Genomic DNA, 26,272 nt, shown 5'->3' on the forward strand with positions numbered 1-26,272 from the left:
TCGTTATAGGTCCCTACATTACGCTTCGCTGTTATAAACGGACGTCACACCACGAAACAGACACAAATTTCAATTAAGCGAACGGCGAAAAATTAAATAAGAATTGGCACAATGGAGGTTTGAAGACTACTCGCCCGCTTGTCAGTCAGGCACCTTGACCACTTAACCGTGATGTTATTTGGCTTGGCAGCAGCTCTGTATTGCACTTCTTGTTCTTCGCTGTTTCTGTTTTGCTCTTTTTTCACAGTCCAGTACACCTTCTTTCTGTTTACATGCTTGATTTGTGTCCAGTTTTGGAGGGGCTGCTAACTGCCAACCGGGCCATGTTGCCACTAAATCTGCAGCGCGCTCCAGCGGCAGTTTTCGGCTCGGCTGTATCTGGCTGGCAAATCACACTGTTCACGAAGAGGACGGGTATATAATTCCTATGTTAGCTCTATTAAAAGGCACATTTGCTCCCTTGTCCACATGCTAGTCACTTTGTTCCCCCAGTAGAATACATAAATAAAAATTTCAATATCCATGGACATTTTATAAGGCAAAGAGGAAAGCACCATGCGTAGTCATTATGTACATCAGCTTTTAAAAGTCCCATTAGAAAAAGTGCGATACAAAGTTACGGTTAGTTCTCTACGTAACATAAAAATTATTTCAACATGCTTACTTTTTAATAAAACCCTAAGGTCATTCTCGCTTGATCACTATTCCTGTCCAGTGGCAGAATCTTTACAACAAGTGAATCATAAAAATTAACACAAAAAGAGTGTAAAATATCTTACTGCAAGTAGTGCAAGCTATCTTGTAAATTGAGACAATCAAACAAACTCAGTCGTCAGAAAGAGAGCACTTTTATTTATATAACGTAGAATATTATAGAATATTCTTTCTTTAAATTAATAAAAAAGTATCACAACCTGTTAGAAAACACGAAGGTTAGTAAAATACTGTGTGGGTTCAACGAGATTCGAAAAGGAAGACGTCGTTTAGTATTGCACACATCTGCGACCCTGCTCACTGCGCTGCACCGACCATAAACGTCGGGCGAGTCTACTTTGTTCTTATCGTCTTCTGAAGGCTGTAGTTGTCGATATGTAATTAATTGACATTTAATTATTAGAACATCGCCTTTCTTATGAATGCTCAGTATGCCGATTCCTTGAAACGGGATACTTTAATAATACGCAAATTACAATAACTCTTTAACGACCAATATGACGTTTCCCGTTATGCTGTTGCAGCAAATCGTACAATTAACGACGGGTTTTCGCGCGATCCGCATCACGTTTCCATTGATCGACAGTTGAATCCTTATGGTCCCGTGCCCACTGCAGTCGTAACTGACTTGTCGTTGGGTCAACACGTGGTCATGTAGGGGTGCTCAGCTGCGGAGCTCTGTGTTCAACAACGGCGTGCTCCGACACACTTGTGCGGGCGCCAGCATTGTGCTCCTTCAGCAGAGATGCCTCAGATCGTCATCTATCCTACTTTACAGAACAGACAAGCCTCCAACCATACCTACTGGTAGCTCCACTGTCCTACTTCTTTCCGTAGATGCACATGACAGTAGCACATGAACATTACACCAGTTTCTCCCTTTCACAGGCTGTGCGGCATAATAATCTGCCCTTCGTCAAAGTCGCTTATCGCAATGGATTTCCCCGTTCGCGGCCCGTATCTTCGCTAGTGTGATCCCCCGTCCGTATCTCCTCCTCTTACACACTTTTGCTATCGTGTCACGTGCTCGCGACGCTAGCTAGTGGCATCCAACATCGCGGTGGTCAGTGGTCATAACGTTTTGGCTGATCAGTGTATGTACTTAAATCCGATTTCACCTTCTAGTTTCCTTCAGTACTGTGCATAATCTTAACGACACAAACTCAGTATTACAAAGCAATAGCAATCGTAGTTATTCGTATCACACACACATTAAAAAAGTTTTGCATCACCCCGGTTCCCAGAAGATAAACGTTGACTATGGATATTGTATCACAGACACAGTCCCTTTGACTGTTCAGAGATGTTACTAAAGCCGCCAAAGATGTAAACAACCGTGCATGAGCAGCGCCTATTAAACGGAGGGGGTCCGGCAGCCGATCAATTCCAGTCTTTCCACCAGGAAGGAGGTACACTGCTCGTGTTGTCTGTAGTTCAATCGTGCCTAGACGGTCATTACCGCAGTTCGATAGCGTCCGCATTGTTACTTTGTGCCAGGAAGGGCTCTCAACAAGGGAAGTGTCCAGGGGTCTCAGAGTGAACCAAAGCGATGTTGTTCGGACATGGAGGAGATCAGAGAGACAGGAATTGTCGATGACATGTCTCGCTCAGGCCGCCCAAGGGCTACTACTGCAGTGGATGACCGCTACCTACGGATTATGGCTCGGAGGAACCCTGACAGCAACGCCACCATGTCGAATAATGCTTTTCATGCAGCCACAGGACGTCGCATCACGACTTAAACTGTGTGCAGTAGGCTGCATGACGGGCAACTTCACCCTGACGTCCATGGTGAGATCCATCTTTGCAGCCACGACACCATGCAGCACAGTACAGGTGGGCCGAATGTTGCAGCTCAGGATTGGCATCACGTTCTCTTCATCGATAAGTGTTGCATATGCCTTCAACCAGGCAATAATCGGAGACGTCTTTGGAGGCAACCCAAACAGGCTGAACGCCTTAGACACACTGTCCAGCGAGTGCAGCAAGGTGGAGGTTGCCTGCTGTTCTGAGGTGGCATTATGTGGGGCTGAAGTACGCCACTGGTGGTCATGGAAGGCGCCGTAACGGCTGTAAGATCGTGAATGCCATTCATTCTCCGACCGATAGTGCAACCATATCGGCAACACATTGGCGAGGCATTCGTCTTCATGGACGACAATTCGCGCCCCTGTTGTGTGCATCTTGTGAACGACTTTCTTCAGGATAACGACATCGCTCGACTAGAGTGGCCAGCATATTCTCCAGACATGAACCCTATCGAACACGCCTGGAGTAAATTGAAAAGGGCTGTTTATGGACGACGTGACCCACCAACCACGTCGAATCGCCGTTCAGGAGTGGGACAACCTGGAACATCAGTGCCTTGATGAACTTGTGGATAGTATGCTACTACCAATACAGTTATGCATCCGTGCAAGAGGACATGCTACTGGGTAGTAGAGGTACCGGTGTGTACAGCAATCTGGACCACCACCTGTGAAGGTCTCACTGTATGGTGGTACAACATGCAATGTGAGCAATAAAAAGGGCGGAAATAATGTTTATATTGATCTCTATTCCAGTTTTCTGTACAGGTTCCGGAATTCTAGGAACCGAGGTGATGCCATACCTTTTTTAATGTGTGTACATCTATCCTGAGGAGACGAAAGTAATGGGATACCGATACGTGCATATACAGACGGCGGTAGTATCGCGCACACAGTGTGTAAATGGGAATGCATTATCGGAGGTGTCATTTGTGCTCAGGTGATTCATGTGAAAAGGTTTATGACGTGATTATGCCACACGTTGAACGCAGAATGGTAGTTAGATCTAGACGCATGGGACATTCCATTTTGGAAGTCGTTGGGGAATTAAATATACCGAGACCCACAATGTGAAGAGTGCCCCGAGAATACCACATATCAGGCATTACCTCTCACCATGGACAACGTAGTGGCCGACCACCACTGGCAGAGGCGTCTGCGTAGAGTAGTTGTCAGTGCTAAAAGAAAAGCAGCACTGCTTGAAATAACCGCAGAGGACGACCAACACAACTGCCTTTGCTAAGAACACGACATTGCCTGCAGCGCCTCTCCTGGGCTTGCGATCATATCGGTTGGACCCTAGACGACTGGAAAGCAGTGGTCTGGTCAGACGAGTCTCGATTTCACTTGGTAAGAGCTGATGGTGGGGTTTGAGTGTGGCACAGACCCCATGAAGCTATGGACCGAAGTTGTCAACTAGGAATGTGCAAGCTGGTAATGGCTCCATAATGGCGTGGGCTGTGTTTACATGAAATGGACTGGGTCCTCTGGTCCAACTGAACCTATCATTGACTGGAAATATTTATGTTCGGCTACTTGGAGACCTGATAGCCATTCATGGACTTCATGTTCCAAATCAACGATGAAATTTTTATGGATGACAATTCGCCATGTCATAACATTCTCGACAAGTAGAAAGAATGATCTGGCCACCTAGATCGCCTGACATGAATTCCATAGAATACTTTATTTAACATAACCAAGAGGTCAGTTCGGGCACAAAATCCTGCATCGGTAACACTTTCGCAATTATGTGTGGCTATAGAGGCAGCATGACTCAATATTTCTGCAAGGGACTGTTGGGTCCATGACAAGCCGAGTTCCTACACTAAGCCATCTTACGTTATCTGGTCGAGGTACCAATTGCCCCCGTTCCCTCTTCCAGTCGCAATAGGTGCAGGGGGAGAACGACTGCTGGTATGCCTCCACGTGAGCTCAGATCCCTCTCTAACTTTACCTTTGCGGTCTTTTCGTGAGATATACGTTGAACGGACCAGTTTATTAGTTGACTTTTCTAGAACTGGATGGTATCTAAATGTTGTCAGTAAACCACTCCGTGATGCACAACACCTTTCTTGTACCGTCTACCACTGGAGTTTGGTAAGTATTTCTTTTCTGTCTTCTCTGTCAGTCTTATCAGATAAGGGTCCAATACTGACGAGCAACATTCCAGTGTCGGTCGAACGACAACTTTGAACGTTACCTCCTTCATGGGTCGACTACACCTGCTGGGGGTTTTTCTGATGAATCTCTGTCAGCCATCACCCTTTCCTACGGTTCGTTTTATGTGGTCGCTTCTCTTCAAATTAATCTGCGTACTCCCATATATTTAATGGGTGTGACTGCTCCTAGGATTTTTTGGCAGTCGTGTAACTGTACAGTAATACGTCTTTCCGCCTCTTTATACGCAATACGTTGTAGATGTTCATTTAAGAGTCACAGAAAATAGTAGGAAAGCAGAGGACAGCAGCTCGTAAGATACTTATTCAGAGAAAGCAACAAATAAAGCTACCAACATTTTCGTATATTATTCTGGCAATCACCATAACAAGCACAGTTGCTGCTGAGCACAATCCGGACCATGACCATCTAGTTTTCAGAAGTTATTATGGTAGTTCTGTCACTTTACGATACCTCCAGAAACACGCAACCTGTAGTGGCAAAAAGTAAAATCTCCGTAGTGCAGTGTATGTTAGTCACCCCAGATATATAAGGTGATAGTAGCAGCTATAAAGCAAATCTTTGGTGCATGGTACCTCTCAGAAGCCCATGTCAAGCGGCTGTAAGCAAAGGGTCGGTACATCAGTTGAAACTTAGAACCCAAATACGGCAGTATCACTCGCCAACAACGATGTTATTAAATTAAGGAATATATGCCCTTCAGCTACGACAATGATGAGCATAGCGTATCTTTGGTTGCCATCAGTTAGGTGATACAACAGGGGCTGCACAGTTAAAAGATGTTATCTTCAGAGCTCTGCCTCTTTCGTGGGACTTTTGTCAATATTGGTCTTATGGACGTTAGTGAAGGCAGCAACGATGATGTTGAACACATACCGACATTCTTCTTTGAATGTGGAACAAATGAAATAAAATACATCACGGAACCGAATGTTACATGTTTTTTTTTCTTTTTGGTGCCTGCTAAAAGTATGAAATTATCCAGTGGCTATAACTGGGACTCCTTCAAAGAAAATTAATTTATAGACAGGCTGTACGTACGTGAAAAACCCAATTATCAGATTGAAAGGGAGATCCAGAGAGTAAACTAGAAGTTTTTTCTTTGCCAGAGTAAAGAGCGACGCTACGGTCGCAGGTTCGAATCCTGCTTCGGGCATGGATGTGTGTCATGTCCTTAGGTTGGTTAGGTTTAATTAGTTCTAAGTTCTAGGCGACTGATGACCTCAGAAGTTAAGTCGTATAGTGCTCAGAGCCATTTGAAGTAAAGAGCGAAATTTCGGATAATTTGTTGAATCCGCTGTTCACATTAGTCGACGCAAGACTGTGATTCCACTTCTTTCTATCGACACCGGCCGTCACTCCCCAGAAGATAAATATCCATATCATATCAGATGAACTAGTATTTTTGCTCTGCTAGAAGTTGAAGCAATTCGGTTGTTCTGTCTTTTTCTTTACACAACAGACGTCAGAACAAATGAAATGTATTACATGCAGGGGGTGGACAAATATTTGGAAACATCAAAAGCACAACGTGCCAACGGCCTTGGCGCAGTGGTAACACCTGTTCCCGTCAGATCAACGAAGTTGAGCGCTGTCGGGCTGGGCTAGCACTTGGATGGGTGACCATCCAATCTGCCGAGCGCTGTTGGCAAGCGGGGTGCACTCAGCCCTTGTGAGGCAAACTAAGGAGCTACTTGATTGAGAAGTAGCGGCTCCGGTCTCGGAAACTGACATACGGCCGGGAGAGCAGTATGCTGACCACATGCCCCTCCATATCCTCATCCAATGACGCCTGTGGGATAAGGATGAGATGGCGGCCGGTCAGTAGCGTTGGGCCTTCATGGCCTGTTCGGGAGAAGTTTGTTTTTTTAAAAGCACAACCCATTAACATGCCTCATGTTGTGCAAGGATAACGTTTGGCTTTTTAAACGTCTTCTAGGAATGGGTACATAAAGGTTCTGTATGGTTTTCAAGGAAATGTTGCACAGTTCTTCCGGCAAAATAGTGGTAATTTCAGGTAACAATGATGGAGGTGGACAGCGACTACTCACTTTTCTTTCCAAAATAGACCACAAAGGCTCAGTAATGTTGAAATCTGGTGACCATGGTGGGCAGGGGAAATGCGACAGTTCATCCTCTTGCTCACAAAACCAGCTCTGGACGATGTGAGCTGTGTTACAGGGCCCTGTCGTCTTGCAAAATAGCATCACCCTGGGGAACAAAGATTGTACCATGGGGTGGATCTGATCAGTCAAAATGGTCATATCTTCGGCAGCGATGCGAACTTGCAGAGTAACAATGGCGCCCATGGAATATCGCGATATGGTTGCCCAAATCATCATCGAACCACCACCATGTTTCACTCTTGGAACGTAAACTCGACCCTGTGAATCAAGACGCATCCGAGCAACTCACTTTCTTGCCATTACTCCATAGGCCAGGTTTTATGGCTTCGGCCGACACTTCCCTGTTACGGATATTTGCACCACTGATGAATGCTTTTGGAATTCCAGCTTATCCTGCAATTCCCTTCTTATGGGACTCCTTTCATGTTCTCTCTCTCTCTCTCTCTCTCTTTTTTTTTTTTATTTTTGACAGGGTTCGCGAATGCAACATTCTGCTCAGCAGTGGCCGTCTGTCACGCTCACTCAACACACACTTTCGTTCGCGTTGTGACATAGCGGATGATGTTACTCAGCTTTCCGCGTATGCGGTACTAATCTTCGAAGCGGTGTCGTCGTTTGAAACACCAAACACGTCGCCTCCCTTTGGTTACGGAAGCACCCAACACACGAGTACCAACAATTTTCCCACGTTCGAATTTTCTTAGCTCCGACACAATGCACTCACAACTACGCAGAACACTGTTCTTACTACTTCTGACATTTGCAACATACCGAGGACATTGCACAGGTGCGTTCCTGATCAGATACAACAGCGCAAGGTGCGTGCTTGGCTAGCGTCCGTATGTGTGTTCCAAGACGCATTCTTCGCGGTGTTCCCATATTTTTGTCCAACGCCCGTATATTGCCGTATAGAGAAAGTGGAGCCAGAACAAGTCAAGGGTTAAGATGTTAAGAGGTAACCGGCTTGACGCAAGCGCATAGTCTTGTGCCAGGAGCAAAGTACTTTGTAGTTTCAAGGTCGACGTCTCAAAATACCGGTCGGCACAAGTGCTGGTGTGTAAATGCCGCTTGTATACGTCGTACTCTCCTGGCAATACAAATAGTAGTCAGCGCTCTGGAAGGGCCTACCGTTTGAAAACTTTATTCCACTCTAGTAGTGTGTATTGACAAACAACAATTTCAGACAACGATTTCAGATAAGACGCAATACTCTGTCGTGAATTTTACAACATTGTATCGTCACACCACCAACTGACACAGTACACGAAAACAGAGTCGTTTAAAGCACAAAAAAATCCTGCTTACAGATAATTAAATGTAAAAATGTTAGAAAATTAAATTTATAAATAATTTTTCGCTCAAATAACGCCACAGAATTTTTTGTACTAGTCTAGGTATATTACACTTTATATGCACGTGAGTAAAAAAGCACGGAGAATTACGCAACAAGGTTAGATTTTTTGGCTCTCGTCATTATTTAAGTTCTGGAAGCTACCACTTAAACTGATGATATATAAACACGTAACATTACATTTTAGACCTTTTATGGTATGTGATATTACTTCCTATAAAAATACGTAGATTTATTTTATTGCTTCGAGCCAAAATACTGAGAGGAACGCGTGTACTGAGTGTTTTGGTGACATACCTTTGAGACACGCAGTGCTGCCATTGGTGAGCGTGTAGGCGAAGGCGCCGACCTTGCAAAGGCAGTACTTCTGCTCCTTGCAGTAGGCGTTCGGAATGCAGTCCTCATCGTACCGGCAATCGACTGGAAAGTAGGACAGAAATACAGATTCCAAGAGAAGACCGATGTCCAGCACAATTTCTTCACAGTCTGAAGAAATTCCATATCTCCATGAATGTTTTGAGTCTCAGTGCGACAGTAAGAATTAGTTAATATTCCGCTATAGACAAGGGGGACCACTAACCTGTGTAGTGGCGAATTTAGTTGATGCAATGTGCTAGTTGCTTTCCTTAGTAGTAAATGAACAGATTTGGTGGACACTTTACAAGAGACCAGGGTTAAATATGAAAGATGATCATGAACTGTGGAAAATAAAGGTGATGCATAAATTACCAGTTGTAAAATATTTAATACTGCAAGTTTTAATGATATCTTGGTCTGTTTCGGAAGAATTGTGATACCTCTTCACCACACACACTAATTTTAGTGGCGGAAAATCATTTTGAACAGCAAATTTCATAAAGATGGTAGTTTTGTTCATATGTTTCTCAGGTGTAGGATGACGTTACAAAAATTATTCAGTAATTTCGTGTGATCCAATTTTCCATATATACCTCTTGCACGTTCATCTGTATTTACTAATAATATAGTTTTGTAAATGAGGTTACGATCAGCGTTTAGTTAAAAAATTTGGCTATAAAATCAGCTAATGTAATTTCGACCATGTGGTGATTATCAACCGGAATAATCCAAACTATGCTTCAGCATATGTCAAAACGTAAAAATTATCTGACATTTGTACATGCCGTTGTCACTTCCTTATGTTGGGTATTTAATGGCAAGGATGCATCCTTACAGTTAAATAGCCGATATACAGTTGTGATGACGGCATGTACAAATGTAAGGTATTTTTTGATTTTGACATGTCGGCCCTCTGGAATGACAAGGCGTCAAATAAGAATTCATTCGTTTCGTGTAAATTGATTTCAAAATTTCTTTAACTCATTGTTCAGTCGTCTCTCCATCTACAATAGTGATTTTTTGATGTGGTACTAGTCAGTGCTTCTCACAAAGAACTGTGACAAACCTTTACAAAAGCAGTGAAATGTGCGATGTAACTGTGTTAACCTTTCCCCTACCTCATTCTTTGTAAAACTGTTGTTCCAAACAACCTCTGAAAACTACAAGAAATTTGTATCTGGTCATGCTTTCAAGGGCCTATGCGTTTCCAAGTGCCACTTACCTCTACCTTGTTTCTTCAGTCAATTTATAAGAGCAAATTTCCTTTGTCTTGTTTTTTTACTTCCAGAAATGAACAACTTACATGGCAGATATTTTCCTCGCTTAAGCGCTTATGTTTGTTAGGAAGATAAGATTTGACAAATTAAAACTATTAATTATACTAATATTCATATATTTTATCATTAGTTACAAGAAAAATTATTCAGTAATAAAAAAGTATGTTCCATCTGCCAAATAGACGTCGTCATCCCAAGGAATCAAACAAAGTGATATCAGGTGGTACTTCGGCGTTCTTGTAACTATGCTATTTCTCCGCAGATTGCAACATGACTACGTTCAACATGTATCAGAAGTCAGATAGAATCTCGTCATACTAAAAACTCATTTCTTTTCAATTTTATCAGTCGGAACCTTGTCATTGCAAAGGGTCGATGCGTTAAACCACAGCTCTGCAGTATTCCACTCGATAATAAAAGATTTTATAAATAAATTTCATTTATAATGGCGTTTAAAAAAGTATCGTGAGTAAGGACCACAGTTACAAGTTAATAATTCAGTGTATATCTGAAATACACCACCGGATTCCAAATGTTATTGCAAGAAGTTCCGTTCGCGCAGTTCCCAACATAACAGATTTAGCAGACAAGCTGAGCAGACCTCTCGGGTTGTTTGCACATGATGTTGTCATTTACCGTCTTATAAAGTAACCAGATGATAAAAAATAAATCACAAAATGATTTGGACTAAATATATGTATGGTGCAAAAAGTGTCAATTGATGCTAAATAATGAAAAGTGTGAAGTCATCCACATGAGAACTAGAAGGAATCCGCTAAATTTCGGTTACAGGATAAAACACACAAATCCAAAGGCTATAAATTGAACTAAATACTTAATAACTACAATTACGAATAACTGAAATTGGAACGATCACATAGATAATGTTGTGGGAGAAGAAAACCAAAGAGTGCAGTTTACTGGCAGAACTCTTAGCAAATGCAACAGGTCTACTAAAGAGACTGCTTACACTACGCTTGTCCTCCCGTCCTAGAGTACTGCTGTGCGGTGTGGGATCCGCATCACACAGAATTGACAAGGGTGTCGAAAAAGTTTAAAGATGGGCAGTTCGTTTTGTGTTATTGCAAAATAGGAGGGAGAGTGCCACGGATATGGTACGGGAATTGCGTTGGCAGTCGTTAAAACAAAGGCATTTTTCATTGCAGAAGGATCTTCTCATGAAAGTTCAATCATCAACTTTTTCCTCAAAATGTGAAAAATTTTTTGATGGCCCACGTCTACATAGGGAGAAATGATAAAATAAGAGAAGTCAAGGCTCGCACAGAAATATGTAAGCGTCCGTTTCCCTCCGCACTCTGTTCGAGAGTGGAACGGCAGAGAAATACACTACTGACCATTAAAATTGCTACACCACGAAGATGACGTGCTACAGACGCGAAATTTAACCGACAGGAAGAAGACGCTATGATATGCAAATGATTAGCTTTTCAGAGCATTCGCACAAGGTTGGCGCCGGTGGCGACACCTACAACGTGCTGGCATGAGGAAAGTTTCCAACCGATTTCTCATACACAAACAGCAGTTGACCGGCGTTGCCTGGTGAATCGTTGTTGCGATGCCTCGTGTAAGGAGGACAAATGCGTACCATCACGTTTCCGACTTTGATAAAGGTCGGATTGTAGTCTATCGCGATTACGGTTTATCAATCGCGACATTGCTGCTCGCGTTGGTCGAGATCCAATGACTGTTAGCAGAATATGGAATCGGTCGGTTCAGAAGGGTAATACGGAACGCTGTGCTGGATCCCAACAGCCTCGTATCACTAGCAGTCGAGATGACAGGCATCTTATCTGCATGACTGTAGCGGATCGTGCAGCCACGTCTCGATCCCTGAGTCAACAGATGGGACGTTTGCAAGACAACAACCATCTGCACGAACAGTTCGACGGCGTTTGCAGCAGCATGGACTATCAGCTCGGAGAGTGTGGCTGCGGTTACCCTTGACGCTGCATCACAGACAGTAGCACCTGCGATGGTGTACTCAACGACGAACCTGGGTGCACGAATGGCAAAACGTCATTTTTTTCGGATGAATCCAGGTTCTGTTTACAGCATCATGATGGTCACATCCGTGTTTGGTGACATCGCGGTGAACGCACATTGGAAGCGTGTATTCGTTATCGCCATACTGACGTGTCACCCGGCGCGATGGTATGGGGTGCCATTGGTTACACGTCTCTTGTTCGCATTGACGGCACTTTGAACAGACGTTACATTTCAGATGAGTTACGACCTGTGGCTCTACCCTTCACTCGATTCCTGCGAAACCCCACATTTCAGCAGGATAATGCACGACCCCATGTTGCAGGTCCTGTACGGGTCTTTCTGGATACAGAAAATGTTCGACTGCTGCCCTGGCCAGCACATTCTCTAGATCTCTCACCAACTGAAAACGTCTGATCAATGGTGTCGGAGCAACTGGCTCGTCACAATACGCCAGTCACTACTCTTGATAACTGTGGTATCGTGTTGAAGCTGCATGGGCAGCTGTACCAGTACACGCCATCCAAGCTCTGTTTGACTCAATGCCCAGGGCGTATCAAGGCCGTTATTACGGCCAGAGGTGGTTGTTCTGGGTACTGATTTCTCAGGATCTATACACCCAAACTGCGTGAAAATGTTATCACATGTCAGTTCTAGTATAATATATTTGTCCAATGGAGACCCGTTTATCATCTGCATTTCTTCTTGGTGTAGCAATTTTAATGGTCAGTAGTGTAGTCTGAAAGTTGTTCGATGGACCTTCTGACGTGCACTTAATAGTGAATTGTAGAGTAATTATGCAGATGCAGATGTAAATGTTCGCTCGAAACTGCCTGAGACAGACATGCATTCGCTGACTGCAGCAGTTTCTGTTGGGTTGAAACCGATCGTCATTGACAAGGTGTGACATTCGTCTCTAGTCCCTGACGGTTACCATTTGTCTACGACCACTGTTCTTACGTCGTGTTACGTTGTTGCGAGTGGTACAGCATTCCTCGTAGACACGTTCGACAGCCCACGTTGATTCAACAAATGAGGCAACTTCATTCGCGGTGTGATCATGCGGAGGATCATGCACGATAGCTCCTTTCTGCTTTTCTGTAGCATTATATGTGATTGAAGGTGGAGCGTGGAAGAAAGGAAAGGAAAAGGAGGGTTCATTGCTGTCAGATGCATTGGGACATGACGTGGAGTCAGCGGCGACGAATGAACTTGTATACCGGACCAGGATTCGAACCTCTGATATCCTGCTTACTAGGCAGGTGCGTTAACCACTGTGCAATCCGGGAGACAGCGTCACCGCAACTGGGCGGACACTCGATACGCCTCACGGCCGATCCACAGTCCCATAGAGAGCCACCTACCCGCAGTCCCTGTCCACACCCTCCTTGTTCGCTCTCTGAGATTCCCACAGGAGGTCGGACGTATTTGTGCATTCCCACTAAACAAATTGGATCCATTTCCCAGCTAGGCTCATCAAAGTATATAAATGCGTGGTGTCTATTTTTTCGGACATGTCCAAAACAGCAGACACCGCGCATTCATATTTTCTGTCACGTCTCCACGTCGACCATCTTGACTGCGCTGATTCCGTGCAACCCTCTGACGCACACACACTCTGCACCACCTACGCACGTCCCAAGCGACCAGTGTTCTCTTGTAAGCTGGTGACTGATAATTCGCCTTGTGAGCTTATAACAAATTAAGTCTCTTCTAACTATGAAGATAGCTGCTCGACTCTTTGAAACAATAATTGATTATGCTGTAATCAAGAACATCCTGTTGAGGAAGCAACATAGTAAAGTGAGGCTACGAATAGAATGTTGCTTTGTATACCTACGTCACCGTGATCTTAAGAAACTATAGTCCTATTAAAATTACTTGACAGTTGGCAAACGTCTGTCACTTGCCGCTGTAGTGTTGTCACAACCGCCGCCGGCTACTGCTCAGTTGTAGGCGACACACAGACACGGCGGATCACTTCACAAATGCTGTTAACGTGTAACGTAAAGCAGTGTCGGAAGCGGCCACCACGGCGTACGACGGGCGGAAATGGAAGGAGCTCCGCCTACAGCTGATTTTAAGTGCCACTGACTGAACTGCCGCAGACGACGCGTTTTGTAGCACTGAACTTAATTTCATGTCCTAAGCAAGCCACAACCTCGTGATGTACCATGTATCTGAGAAAATAGTGATCAACAACTGACGTCAGAAGAAAAATTACAATCGCCTTGTGCACGGTGATTAAAGCAAACCTATACTAGCAAACTCAAGACACGATTGTACCGTGAATATCAGGGATCCAGTAAAACAACAAATCTTCGACAGCGCTGCGGCGGAAAAAGATCCTGCAAGAACGGGACCAACGACGACTGAAGAGAATCGTTCAACGTGATAGAAGTGCAACTCTTCCGTAAACTGCTGCAGATTTCAGCGCTGGGCCATCAACAATTGTTAGCGTGCGAACCATTCAATGAAACATCATCGATATGGCTTTTCAGAGGCGAAGGCTGACCCGTATACCCTTGACGACTGCATGACACAAAGCTTTACGCCTCGCCAGTCCCCGTCAGCACCGACATTGGACTGTTGATGACTGGAAATAAGTAGCCTGCTCGGATGAGTCACGTTTCAAATTACATCGAGCGGAACTACGTGTACGTGTACGGAAACAACCTCATGAATCCACAAACCATGCATGTCAACAGGGGACTGTTGAAACTGGTGGAGGCTCTGCAATGGTTTGGGGCGTGTGCAGTTGGAGTGATATGAGACCCCTGATACGTCTAGACACGATTCTGACAGATGACACGTAGGTAAGCATCCTGTCTGATCACCTGCATCGATTCATGTCCATTGTGCATTCTGACGGACTTGGCCAATTCCAGCAGGACCATGCGACATCCCACACGTCAGGAACTGCTACTACAGAGTGCCTTCAGGAACACTCTTCTGAGTGTAAACACTTCCTCTGGTGGCCACCAAACTCCCCAGACGTGAACATTATTGAGCGTATCTGGGATGCCTTGAAACGTGCTGTTCAGAAGAGATCTCCACGCCACTTGTACGGATTTATGGACGGCTCTACAGCATTCATTCTGTCAGTTCCCTCTAGCACTATTTCAGACATTAGTCGAGCCCATGCCACGTCGTGTTGCAGCATTTCTGCGTGCTCACGGGGGTGCTACACGATGTTAGGCGGGTATATCAGTTTCTTTGGCTCTTGAGTGTATACGTTGGGTTGACACGCTATCCAGTGAGCCACGCCACTAAACTGTGGAAAACTGCTACATTTATGACTCTGGTGATCCAGTCGCATAAAAAAATTGAGCTTTACGCAGTGTCGTGCGAAGCTTATCTTGTGTAGCTGATCTCTGTGATAATAACAACGTATATGTGAGGCTGAATCGTGTCTTGTCCAGAAGGATCCAGTATGTAAGAAACCCGTGAATTTCGTTAGCGTCGTTGTGTGTGTGTGTGTTGTTTTTGGTGTGGTTATCAAGTGAGATGAAATACGAAAAAAAGGAGCCAGATGCAGTATTCGGGATCCAAACACATAAAAAAGAAAGCCGGACAAGGAATCGGAAGCGAACTAATTGTGGCAGTTTGTCAATGGCGAACGGTTTGGTCTTGTCGTTGAATGCTCTGATTTGAGGAAACCAGCTCCAGCGGGTAAAGTGTCGCTGTCAGACTACAGAATGCTTCAACCAACAGAAACTTAGACATATGAACATCAAACGGGATGACTTCATATCAAACACTACTGTCCTTGAGAAGGCAAAGATGTAAGGTACAGAAGCCACCATTATCGGCCTCCAACTCAGATGGATTGGGCATGCCCACCCGATGAGAAACGAAAGACTTCCTGGACATATTTTGTGTAGTGAAGTGAGCACATTGTTAGAAGGCCCCATGGTGCTCCTCTGAACCGCTATAAGGACCAGTTCAAGAACAATCTAAGGAGTCTAAACATCAACTCAAGTAACAGATGCGCCGCAGCAGAAGATCATGATCGCTGGCGCACAGATACTTCAGGTGTTGCCCTACGTATTGAATGGGAACGTCTGAGATGCAAACTTCGGCTGGCCTAGCCACGTCCTCCACCATTTATTATGTTTAACCCATGTGCCCGCATGTTTCATGCCAGGATTGATCGGCTAAGGCATCTCCATACCTGAACTGCGATACAATAATAGAAGTACAGGAGAAAAATGAAAACTCGGATACAAGTAAAAGGCGACTACGATAGGTGGAGGAGAATCCGAAACAAAGGTTTGCACTACGATGCAAATAATCGTTTCTGCGAGAAGCATTATTCAATTTTTGTAGTCAGGCTGTAGAGAATAATGTAAATAAGCGTCATTTGATTCGATAAACAAATCTACATTATTTCTAACGCGATACGTTTCAGATTGTTATAGGCTGGTACCATGATACGTGCATCATGCTGTAACACAATAACTTTAAGCATAAAGTAGGCTTCAAAAAAGTCTCTAATCTCGAGACCTATTTTGTAACAAGAGTTCATCCAAAGATAACATCCCACAGCCAATGAGGAAACAAGCGGTGAGTTAACCCCTGATAACATGTAGCTGCTGCTATCGCCGCGTGCCACAGTTTTATCGCTTACGCGACAGGCGTGTGACTCACTAACTAAACTGAATCCTCCGCTAACCGTACACAACAATGCGCGTATGTGAATATACAGTACTTCCATCATTAAAATGTTTGCCTGATGTTGTATATCTCTGTTTCTCTAGAGCGACCGAGCACATGAGTTTCAGACGCAGCGTTTTCAGAATTGTATTCCTCGCGATATTTTTCGTGGGGCAGTTTCATCACAATATGCAATCGTTGGAGGCGTGCCCGCCTTTTTGGCCGTTGAAGTACCTATTTCTCACTAGACAAACGCTCACCCTCGACTTCGTTGCACTATTCAGTTACAATCAATAACACTCTTTCTCTGTGATCTTCTCGGCGAAAGTGATGAACTCAGCGATGTTTCTTTCCGCGTCTGCAGTCTTTCGAAAGGTTGGATGCTACTCGCCATGATACACTCTTCATGTCAGAGTGGCACTTACACGCAAAGTCCTCAGCTAAATCTCATATACATTCTAATCTCTGCCTTCCCTCCATATTTTTTTTTCCAGCTAGTATTATGGTAGTTATTCCATGACGTCCTATCATCCTTAATTTTGCGGAGAACTTCATTTCTTGTGAGTCCTTTTGTTTTGAGTATTTTTCTGTAACATCCCATCTCAAACGCTTAGACCGATTTTCCTACAGACCACAATTCACTCCAGGAGCGTACATTCTCAGAAACGTCTTCCAAAAATTAAGATTGTGTTCGGTACCAGTAGAATTCCACCAGCGAAGAATATTCTCTTTCCCTGCACTAGGCTGTTCCTTATACTCTACTTGATTCGCTCTCTTAATTCTGCTTCCAAGATAGCAGAACTTCTTCAATTTGTCTACTACATGGTCCTCAGTTTTGATGTTGTTCGACGCTAATCGCATTTCTGTTAGACGTCTGATAAGATTTGTTCTAGTTAGTAATGTTAAAATCTGAACACGGAACTATAGCGTAGTCACATCGACCATTTTAGTGATTAATTAACCGAATTTTCTTGAATGACATGTATTGAACGACATATTGGAATTAACTTAAGTGTTTCTGTCTCAAAAAGTTGTGACTGTACAAACCTGTTTGTAATTCTTTTTATAGAAAAATGTACTTTGTACTCAGAAATCATCAAGGCTTTCCTATTTTTCTAATACTTAAGAGATATTGTTTTGTTATTTTTAAGTGATTTTTACATCCATATTTTCAAAAAATAGTTTTTTTGTAGTTGTTGATGGCTGATTAGTGTAACTGTTCAGGCTAGGCAGAGTAAATAGGATATCCAGGCTAAACAGCGTAGCCAAATAAAAAATCATTGATATCCTTCCACAATACATTTTAAATCCACTTCTGAACCTTTCTTTTATTTCCTTGGTTGCTTCTACGATACACACATTCAACTGTAGAGGATCAAGGTTGTATCCCTCCCTTATATTTTTTTAAAATAAAATTCTCTCTTGGTCTTCCTCTCTTATTGTTCGTCTTGGTTTCTGTACATATTGTATATCATCCAGATTTTACTATACAATAGTAGAAATCAGTATAAAGGCATAGATATTTGTAGGAAAATTATAATTGTCGGTTGGAATAGCTGTACTGGGTTTATAAGAAATAGTATGAGATACATTATACCGACAAATGCAGTCAGATGGTATCGCATTCGATGTCAGTAGTACAGTATATAACAAGATACCAATGATTAAGGTGGTAGAGGGTGGAACTCGGTATTTAGGCAGCTGGCTCTATGGGTGTCATGTGTGCGTACGTGCCTTTGTTGTGGAGAGGAAGTATACACCATTAGTGACCACGCGGTCACCATTATCATGGATGAAAAAGCAAAAGTCGGTGCGTACAAGGAAATGGAACTCTCTAATCGTCGAAACGCCGAGAAGTTAAACCGTTCAAGTGCAGTGATTGATAACTTCGTTAGATTGGGTGCATGATACGGACAGTATCGAAAATACGGGCAGAGTACAAAATTATCTGAGGCCTCGAAACTTTTACTTTTGCGCAAAGCAATGGCCACAAACCATCTTTCTTCTCAACTTGTTGCTGATTTACAGTTGCCAGTAACTGCCAGACGAGTACGACAAATTTTATCAAACGACAAACATCTTGTGTTCCAGAAACAACTGTAGAAATCTGCTCTAACACCAAAACACAAACATGCTAGATTGGAGTTTCCTGAAAAACAAATGTCTTGAACTTGAGAACGGAATAAAGTGACCTTCAGTAGTGAGATGGAGTTTAATTTAGGTAGGCCTGATGGACTTCACTATCAATGGCATGATCTGAGAACAGAGCAGCCAGTAAGAATGAGCAGAAATTTTGAAGGTGGAAGCGTTATGATTTGGGCAGCCTTCTGCGCTAAAGGTAAGTCACGCACTGCTTGGCAGAACACTACAATGAAATCTAACATATACACTGAGATGTTAGAGACAGGATTGGTTAGAATGCATGAGGACCTAGAGGACGAAACTCTAATGTTTCAACAAGATAACGCACCTGTGCGTTTCTGCTATAAGATAAAGATGTCTTGCCCTAGGCTGCACGTAACCGGATTTGAACCCCGTGAAAAACCTTTTGGGAGTACTTGCAACTTGCAAGGCGTGTTCATCTCCATGGAAGGCAGTTTGAGGCCCATGTGATCTGAAAAGAGCGACACAAGAAGAGAGGGCGACAGTTTCACTGCAGTAGCTACAAACCCAAACAAAATTAATACCGAACAGAATTTTTTGAAGTAATTAGGAAGAACGGAGGTTGGGCAACAATGCAATAGCTCAACAAAGCAGTGAGTGTCTTTATATCAATTTCCATCCGGAAAATGCAAACGCCTCATTTTGTTACTCGTGTTATGGAAGAAACTATTTAATTCCGTCATGATTGTTTGTCTCGTACGTATCTATTACTTTCGTAATAAAATTCCAGACATGTATGCTTCAGACACCGTACTATAACTTTCGTAGAAACCCTGCCTTTATACTGATTCCCACTATTGCAGTGTATTTCTATTTTTCCGAATTTTTAGATCAAGTTGGACCACTTTACAATGTAAACGCGTTTTCTTGATCGGCAGATCCTATGACAATTCCTTTTTATTTCTTAAATTTTGCCTCCATTATCAAAGAGTTTCATTACACAAGTATACTTCCATAAATATATAACAGTACTAACGATGTTGCAGAATTACTCACCCCTCTACCTGGTGTCATTTGCTGGAAAACGTGCTTCGATACTTTCGACGTTTCAAGAATTAAAACAGGTCTTACGCCTTACGCGATACATATAGTGACAAAACTACCCGGAGTGAGGGAAAATCAATGTTTGACATTGTTATTTTATAGACCAGACCTGCAGCTGCGAAAATCTTCGCCTTCTACTCGATATTAACTAATTGCAGTGAGAGAAACTCATGATCCAGTATGTAATTAACAGCTGAACACGGATATCTTTTTGCATTTCGGTCACCGGAAAATACTTAGACTGTGTACAGCGAGCAGAGATGTGATATCTAAGGATGTGCTCTGTTATCTTGGATATAAGCTTTCAGTTTACATTGCTAGTGATAATTTTTTTTCCGTCGTCGAATGAAAAACCAGAGCAATGCGGCAGTGAGTTTGAAATGAGTGAAACCGGCGCACTCGATTGATATTGTTTTTACACTTCAAGTAAATGCTAGAATGGGTCCTCAAATAATAGGACGACTATCTCTTGTCGTGAATTTAGCTGATCACGTTAACTGCAGTTTGAAGGATAGGAGTCACCTGTTCCAAGGTTGTTCTAAGCCCCATTGTGTTTTACCAGGCATTGTCCTGTTGGAGATAGTATTCTCCTGTCTTCCTTCGATCTGAGCACGGTTTCGTACTGTCAGCAGGGGTGGGGGGGGGGGCGAGGGGGGCGGTGAGAGCTACAGTGGAATCAATTCTCTTTGCAATTAAAGCTGTGTGCCGAACACGGAACCTTCATTTCCATTAGCCGGGATCTTACCGAAGTGTCTCGCAATCTGTCTCGCAGTTTCAGTCTGACAGCACCTTCCTCTTCCTGCAGTGTAGTCATTTAGCCTCTATCAGGTACATTTAGTAACGACGGAGGTGAATGCTACTTAAAGCGTCAAGAAGTAAAGCTGAGGCCACCCGTCGATCCAATGTGAAATTCTTCAGCTGACTAGGACTTGAGTAAACACCCATCCAAAAATCCTCTTAATGCCACCTAATTTTCATTTAAATATTTAAAATCAGAAAATAGAGGGTGATTCTGACATTTACATAAAATCGAAACGCACTGTCTGTGAGTACGTTCGCTAAAATGACCGTTCCGCTTTCGAATCTGTGTGATATTATTTCAGTATCATTAGTGACTACAAGACAGCCATCAGATACTGGTGACGTTATTAAAAGGGCTCAGTTGTCAAATGGTTTGCGTGAGGCTGTCAATGGAATCACTGCAGCTCACAACCAGACATATGTTTCACTGCTAGAAGTGTCCTACCAACGTGCGAGGTGATGCCGTAGGGTCTTTTCACACTCGTCTTTCAAGCTGCTGAACCTCTTCCCTAGTTATTGCTTTCACCTTCTACTTAAAACTGCTGATACGGTTTACAATTCAAGATAACGACGCTTTACGTGAATAGAAACTGTCTATTGTAGCTCAGTTATGCAATACTTTACCAATTCAGTATTATTGGTGTTACAAATAAAAGGCTTTCAGTACAGCACAGTGAAAACACAAGAATACGAATGAGGCAAGTAACTTACGAGGGACTGTTCCATGTCACTGATTCAAAAAGCACTTTTATATCTCAGTACAACCTTCTTATTCACAGAGACTTTTAGCATATTGTTCAGCGTGTCACTGAAAACGGCCAGCATAGAATTACTTTTTCTGTCTGCAAATGAATTTACTTTCTTTGGGAAAGATGGTACCTAAGAGCAGAAGAGGAATGAAAGCCCCTCGATCTGTGTCGAAACTATGCGCAAAATACTCCCACCTGAAATATTGCAGCGCGTCATTTGTTTCGTTGGCAGTGTTGTCAGGCACGTAGTTGCGCACGGATAGGACGCATTTGGTTGGTTGGTTGGTTGGTTTGGGGAAGGAGACCAGACAGCGTGGTCATCGGTCGCATCGGATTAGGGAAGGATGGGGAAGGAAGTCGGCCGTGCCCTTTCAGAGGTACCATCCCGGCATTGGCCTGGAGTGATTTAGGGAAATTACGGAAAACCTAAATCAGGATGGCCGGACGCGGGATTGAACCGTCGTCCTCCCGAAATCGAGTCCAGTGTCTAACCACTGACAAACCTCGCTCGGTAGGACGCATTTGGTGAGGACCTGTTTCCAGAGGACATTTCAGTACGATTTGTAAATACGAGTACTTATTTGTTCTTGATGCAAGAATGGATTTTGCGGTATAGCTGTGTGATTCCAGAACAGAGTTAGAATCGGAAACTCATGTGTATGGTGCCATATTTCTTTTCCCAGACGACGTAGTACGTTTCCTTCACATTCACGCATGCGCTGTCTCGAGAAAGTAACGAAGACCCGAAACACTGGTAAAAAAAACCAATATAGTATACTGTGTCATTTTCCTTGATTGACATTCCGTAATGCCATTTCCAGTCTTTGCACATTATGCTATGGGAGTAGGTAAGCAGCAGGTCTCCATCTTTGTCAGACAAAAGCCGGTTACTTATACTACGAGATGGGTAATGTCTTGTGAGGGACTAAAATCAGCTATTGCAGTGTCCATAGTTCTCTCTGTCTTATACCCATCATTTCCCTTCCTGGCAGTCTTCAGTGATTGGACGACGCGGTTTTCGAGAACTGCGTACCGTATTCGAAACTGCGCTTCACACAGCTCTAACCAGTGTGTTCTGCTGGGACTTCTCACCGTGGATAGCGACTATTTCTTTATGAATAATCTGTCCACAAAAATCTCGCAGTATTAGGCTGTTCGAATGTTCCACACTCACATGGACCGGCCGGCAGCTTGTGTGTGTTGTTTTGTTTTAATCATCGCTTGTCTCGATTACATTGTCAGCTATTGACACTGAACTAATGTTGCAATGAAGTGATGAAATCCTGAAGAGTACTAATCAAACGTAATATTAGCGTCAATTTGTAATTTTCTTAACATTTCATTCTAATAAATATTAATTTGGCAACAGAATGAGAGATTCACATCTACACCTATATCTACATGACTGCTATGCATTTCACAATTAAGTGCCTGGCAGAGGGTTCATCGGACCACCTTCAAGCTGTTTCTCTACCGATTCACTCTCCAACAGGAAGCGCGATAAACGAACCCTGAAATCTTCCCGTGGGAGCTCTGATTTTATTACGATCATCGTTCCTCCCTATGTAGGTTGGAACCAAAAAAATATTTTCACACTCAGAGGAGAAAATTCGTGATTGAAATCTAATGGAAAGATCCTGCCCAAAGGAAATCGCCTTTGTTTTAGTGATAGCCAACACAAATCGCGTATCATGTCCGTGGCACTCCCTCCCCTGTTTCGCGATAACACAAGACGAGCTGCCCATTTTTGAACTTTTTCGATTTCTCCCGTCAATCCTATCTGACGCGGATCCCACACTGCACAACAGTACTCCAGAAGAGGGCGGGCAAGCGTAGTGTAAGCAGTCTCTTTAGCTGATCTGTTGCATTTTCTAAGTGTTCCGCGAATAAACCGCAGTCTTTGGTCAAATACAAAGTACTGCCTTTATTGAAGAACCACGTTTTATTAAGTTCCTGAGAAGAGGTAGTGCAGTGAAGTAACGATGGAAAATTAATCAGAAGAACTGTGCTTCGGATCCTAGTAACCTCATTTAGTGAACCGCTCGCAAGCTGGCTTGCGTTTAAAGCGATAATTTTAGACTAAGCCAAACAGTGAGTTGTGAATGCTAACTGAAATCATAATGTTGAAAGCAAGTGAGTTGGATGTAATATTTTCTTGATTATAATCATAAAATTAATATAACTAACAAATAAAAATAATTATTACAACTCCAACATCAATTGTACTAAATGACCTTAATTGTCAAAAATTTTGTTACATTTGTTAGTGGAATAATGAAAGATGTGTAAGCTGTGAAAACCAACTTATCATCACAGTAGATTGTGTCAGCAATATAGTTCTTCGTACAGTATCTTTGACAACAATTTATTTCAGCTAACGAGGAAAATGTACACTATCTAATCAAAAGTATCCGGACATCTATTGGTGGGCATTAATGTGGGGTGTGTCCACCCTTCACATTTGTGACAGCTTTAGTTCTGCTGAGGACACTTTCAATTAAGTACCTGAATATCTGTGAAGGAGCCGATGCCAGAGAATGTAGTGATGCTGGATTCTGGGGTGCGGAGCGAAGTCGATATTCTAACTCAAACCACAGGTGTTCCATTGGGTTCAGGTCGGGGCTCTGGATAGGCCAGTCCATGTCAGGAGTGTTATTGCCCTACAGATACGGCTTTATGACAGGGTGGGTTATCATGCTGGCATTAACAGCCATCGTTTCCGAACTGTAGCTTTGTTTTACGCAGTGCACAGTGGTGTAAAATGTATTCATAGCCTTCCGCATTTAGCGTTTTCTTAAGCGCAATAAGGGGAGCTCACCCTAGCCACGAAAAAATTTACCACCTCCTCCGTATTTCATTGTTGACACTGCACATGATGACACGTAACGTTCTCGAGGTATTCACCAAATCCACACTCGTCCTCTGGATCGTCACAGTTTACAGCGTGATTCTTCACTCCAAATCATTCGTTTACAGTCATTCAATGTCCAGTGGCGTCGGTCTTTACACCATCTCAAAAGTTGCTTTGCCTACAGAAAATGGTTCAAAAGGCTCTGATCACTATGGGACCCAACATCTGAGGTCATCAGTCCCCTAGACTTAGAGCTACTTAAAGCTAACTAACCCAAGGACATCACACACATCCATGTCCGAGGCAGGATTCGAACCTGCGACCGTAGCAGTCGCACGGTTCCGGACTGAAGCGCCTAGAACTGCTCGTCGACAACAGCCGGCTGAATACAGAAACATGTGACTCATGAGGAGCTGCCTGACGATTGTACCTCAGCCCAGTACGCACAGTCATTGTGCTAACTGGAGTACTGATAGCACTTTCGAAATCGCGAGTGATTTGTTCCAGTGATTTCATGCGGTTTTCTACAACCACTGCCTGCATTGCTCGACAGTCCCTGTGCGTTAGTACATGATATCTGCCGGGTGTTGTATTAGGCGTGGTTGTTCTTCACTTTTCCACGTCACAATCATATCATCAACAGTCGACTTGAGCATGTTAAGAAATGTTGAAATTTATCTGACGTATTTATTGCTCAGGCGTCAAACAATACCCATGTCACGTCGCAGAGCTCTTCTCACTGGCCCATTATGTTGTTACTCTTTCTCTACTGACAGCACAATAATCACTGCCTCTATATATACTGGCATCCGCATTATACAGAAGTGTCCGGATACTTTTGATCAGACAGTGTAATACTCCCAAAGAAGGAAAAAGGAAAGAAAGTAGGGTTTAACGTCCAGTCGACATCGAGGTCATTAGAGACGGAGCACAAGCTCGGATTGTTTGAAGGAAGAGGAAGGAAATAGTGCGTCTCCTTTCAAGCGAAACATCCCGGCATTTGCCTGATTTAGGGAAATCATTGAAAACCTAAATCTAGGCAGCCGAACGCGGATAGTATTCCCAAAGTGTCGTGGGATTGTAAAGTAACTGCAAGTGGTAGCAGGTACTGGAGGAACGCCGGTGCAGTTATGGTCACAGCGTCCCGTCGACATCGAGGTCATTAGAGACGGAGCACAAGCTCGGATTGTTTGAAGGAAGAGAAAGGAAATAGGGCGTTCACTTTCAAGTGAACCAGCCCGGCATTTGCCTGATTTAGGAAAATCACGGGAAACTTAATTCTAGGCAGCCGGAAGCCGATAGTATTCCGAAAAGGTGTCGTGGGATTGTAAAGTAATTGCAGGTGGTTGCAGGTAGTGGAGGAGCGCCGGTGCAGTTACGGCCGCAGCGGGCAGGCAGCGCCGGTACTCACTCTGTCCCCTGCGGAGCTGCGCGGGGTGGTGCACGGCGCTGGCGGCGCCCGTCAGCAGCAGAGGCAGCGCCAGCAGCAGAGTCAGCGCCAGGTCCGTCAGCAGCGGCGCCGCCGGCTCGCGGGGCGGCAGCATGGCTTCAGCAGCCGCGGCGGCCGCGCGCCCGCATCTCCGCCTCTATCTTATCGCCTCCACCTGCACGCAGATAACACGCGCCTCTTGTCTCTGTTCGCCACTCAATCACTTGCACGTTCGACTTGACGCCGGAATAAATATTAGTAACCCTCCAAAAAAAAAATTTTTTAAAAATTGCACACTGGTCGCTTTGGACCACAGCGGCTACGTGACCGTCCACCACTAACCAGCCATGGCAGTGATAGGTGTGAGATGGGTCCGATAGTACACTACTCGCCATTAAAATTGCTACACCAAAAGAAATGCAGATGATAAACGGGTAATCATTGGACAAATATATTATACTAGAACTGACATGTGATTACATTTTCACGCAGTTTGGGTGTATAGATCCTGAGAAATCAGTACCCAGAACAACCATCTCTGGCCGTAATAACGGCCTTGATACGCCTGGGCATCGAGTCAAACAGAGCTTGGATGGCGTGTACACCTACAGATGCCCATGCAGCTTCAACACGATACCACAGTTCATCAAGAGTAGTGACTGGCGTATTGTGACGAGCCAGTTGCTCCGACACCATTGATCAGACGTTTTCAATTGGTGAGAGATCTAGAGAATGTGCTGGCCAGGGCAGCAGTCGAACAT

General features: G+C 43.7%; 1 protein-coding gene across 1 annotated transcript in view; it reads right to left on the bottom strand.

Moving 5' to 3' along the window:
- Positions 1-26,272, bottom strand: part of LOC126187644 (prion-like-(Q/N-rich) domain-bearing protein 25) — a 196,361-nt gene that overhangs the window by 59,305 nt on the left and 110,784 nt on the right. Inside the window, exons 2-3 of the mRNA XM_049928847.1 lie at positions 25,494-25,686; positions 8,478-8,600 (exon numbers count right to left, since the gene is read on the bottom strand). Of these exons, the coding sequence (XP_049784804.1) occupies positions 8,478-8,600; positions 25,494-25,626 (256 nt within the window). The 5' untranslated portion in view covers positions 25,627-25,686. The remainder of the gene's footprint in view (positions 1-8,477; positions 8,601-25,493; positions 25,687-26,272) is intronic.

This window comes from Schistocerca cancellata, chromosome 1 (assembly GCF_023864275.1).
Source record: "Schistocerca cancellata isolate TAMUIC-IGC-003103 chromosome 1, iqSchCanc2.1, whole genome shotgun sequence".
Taxonomy (NCBI): Eukaryota; Metazoa; Arthropoda; class Insecta; order Orthoptera; family Acrididae; genus Schistocerca; species Schistocerca cancellata.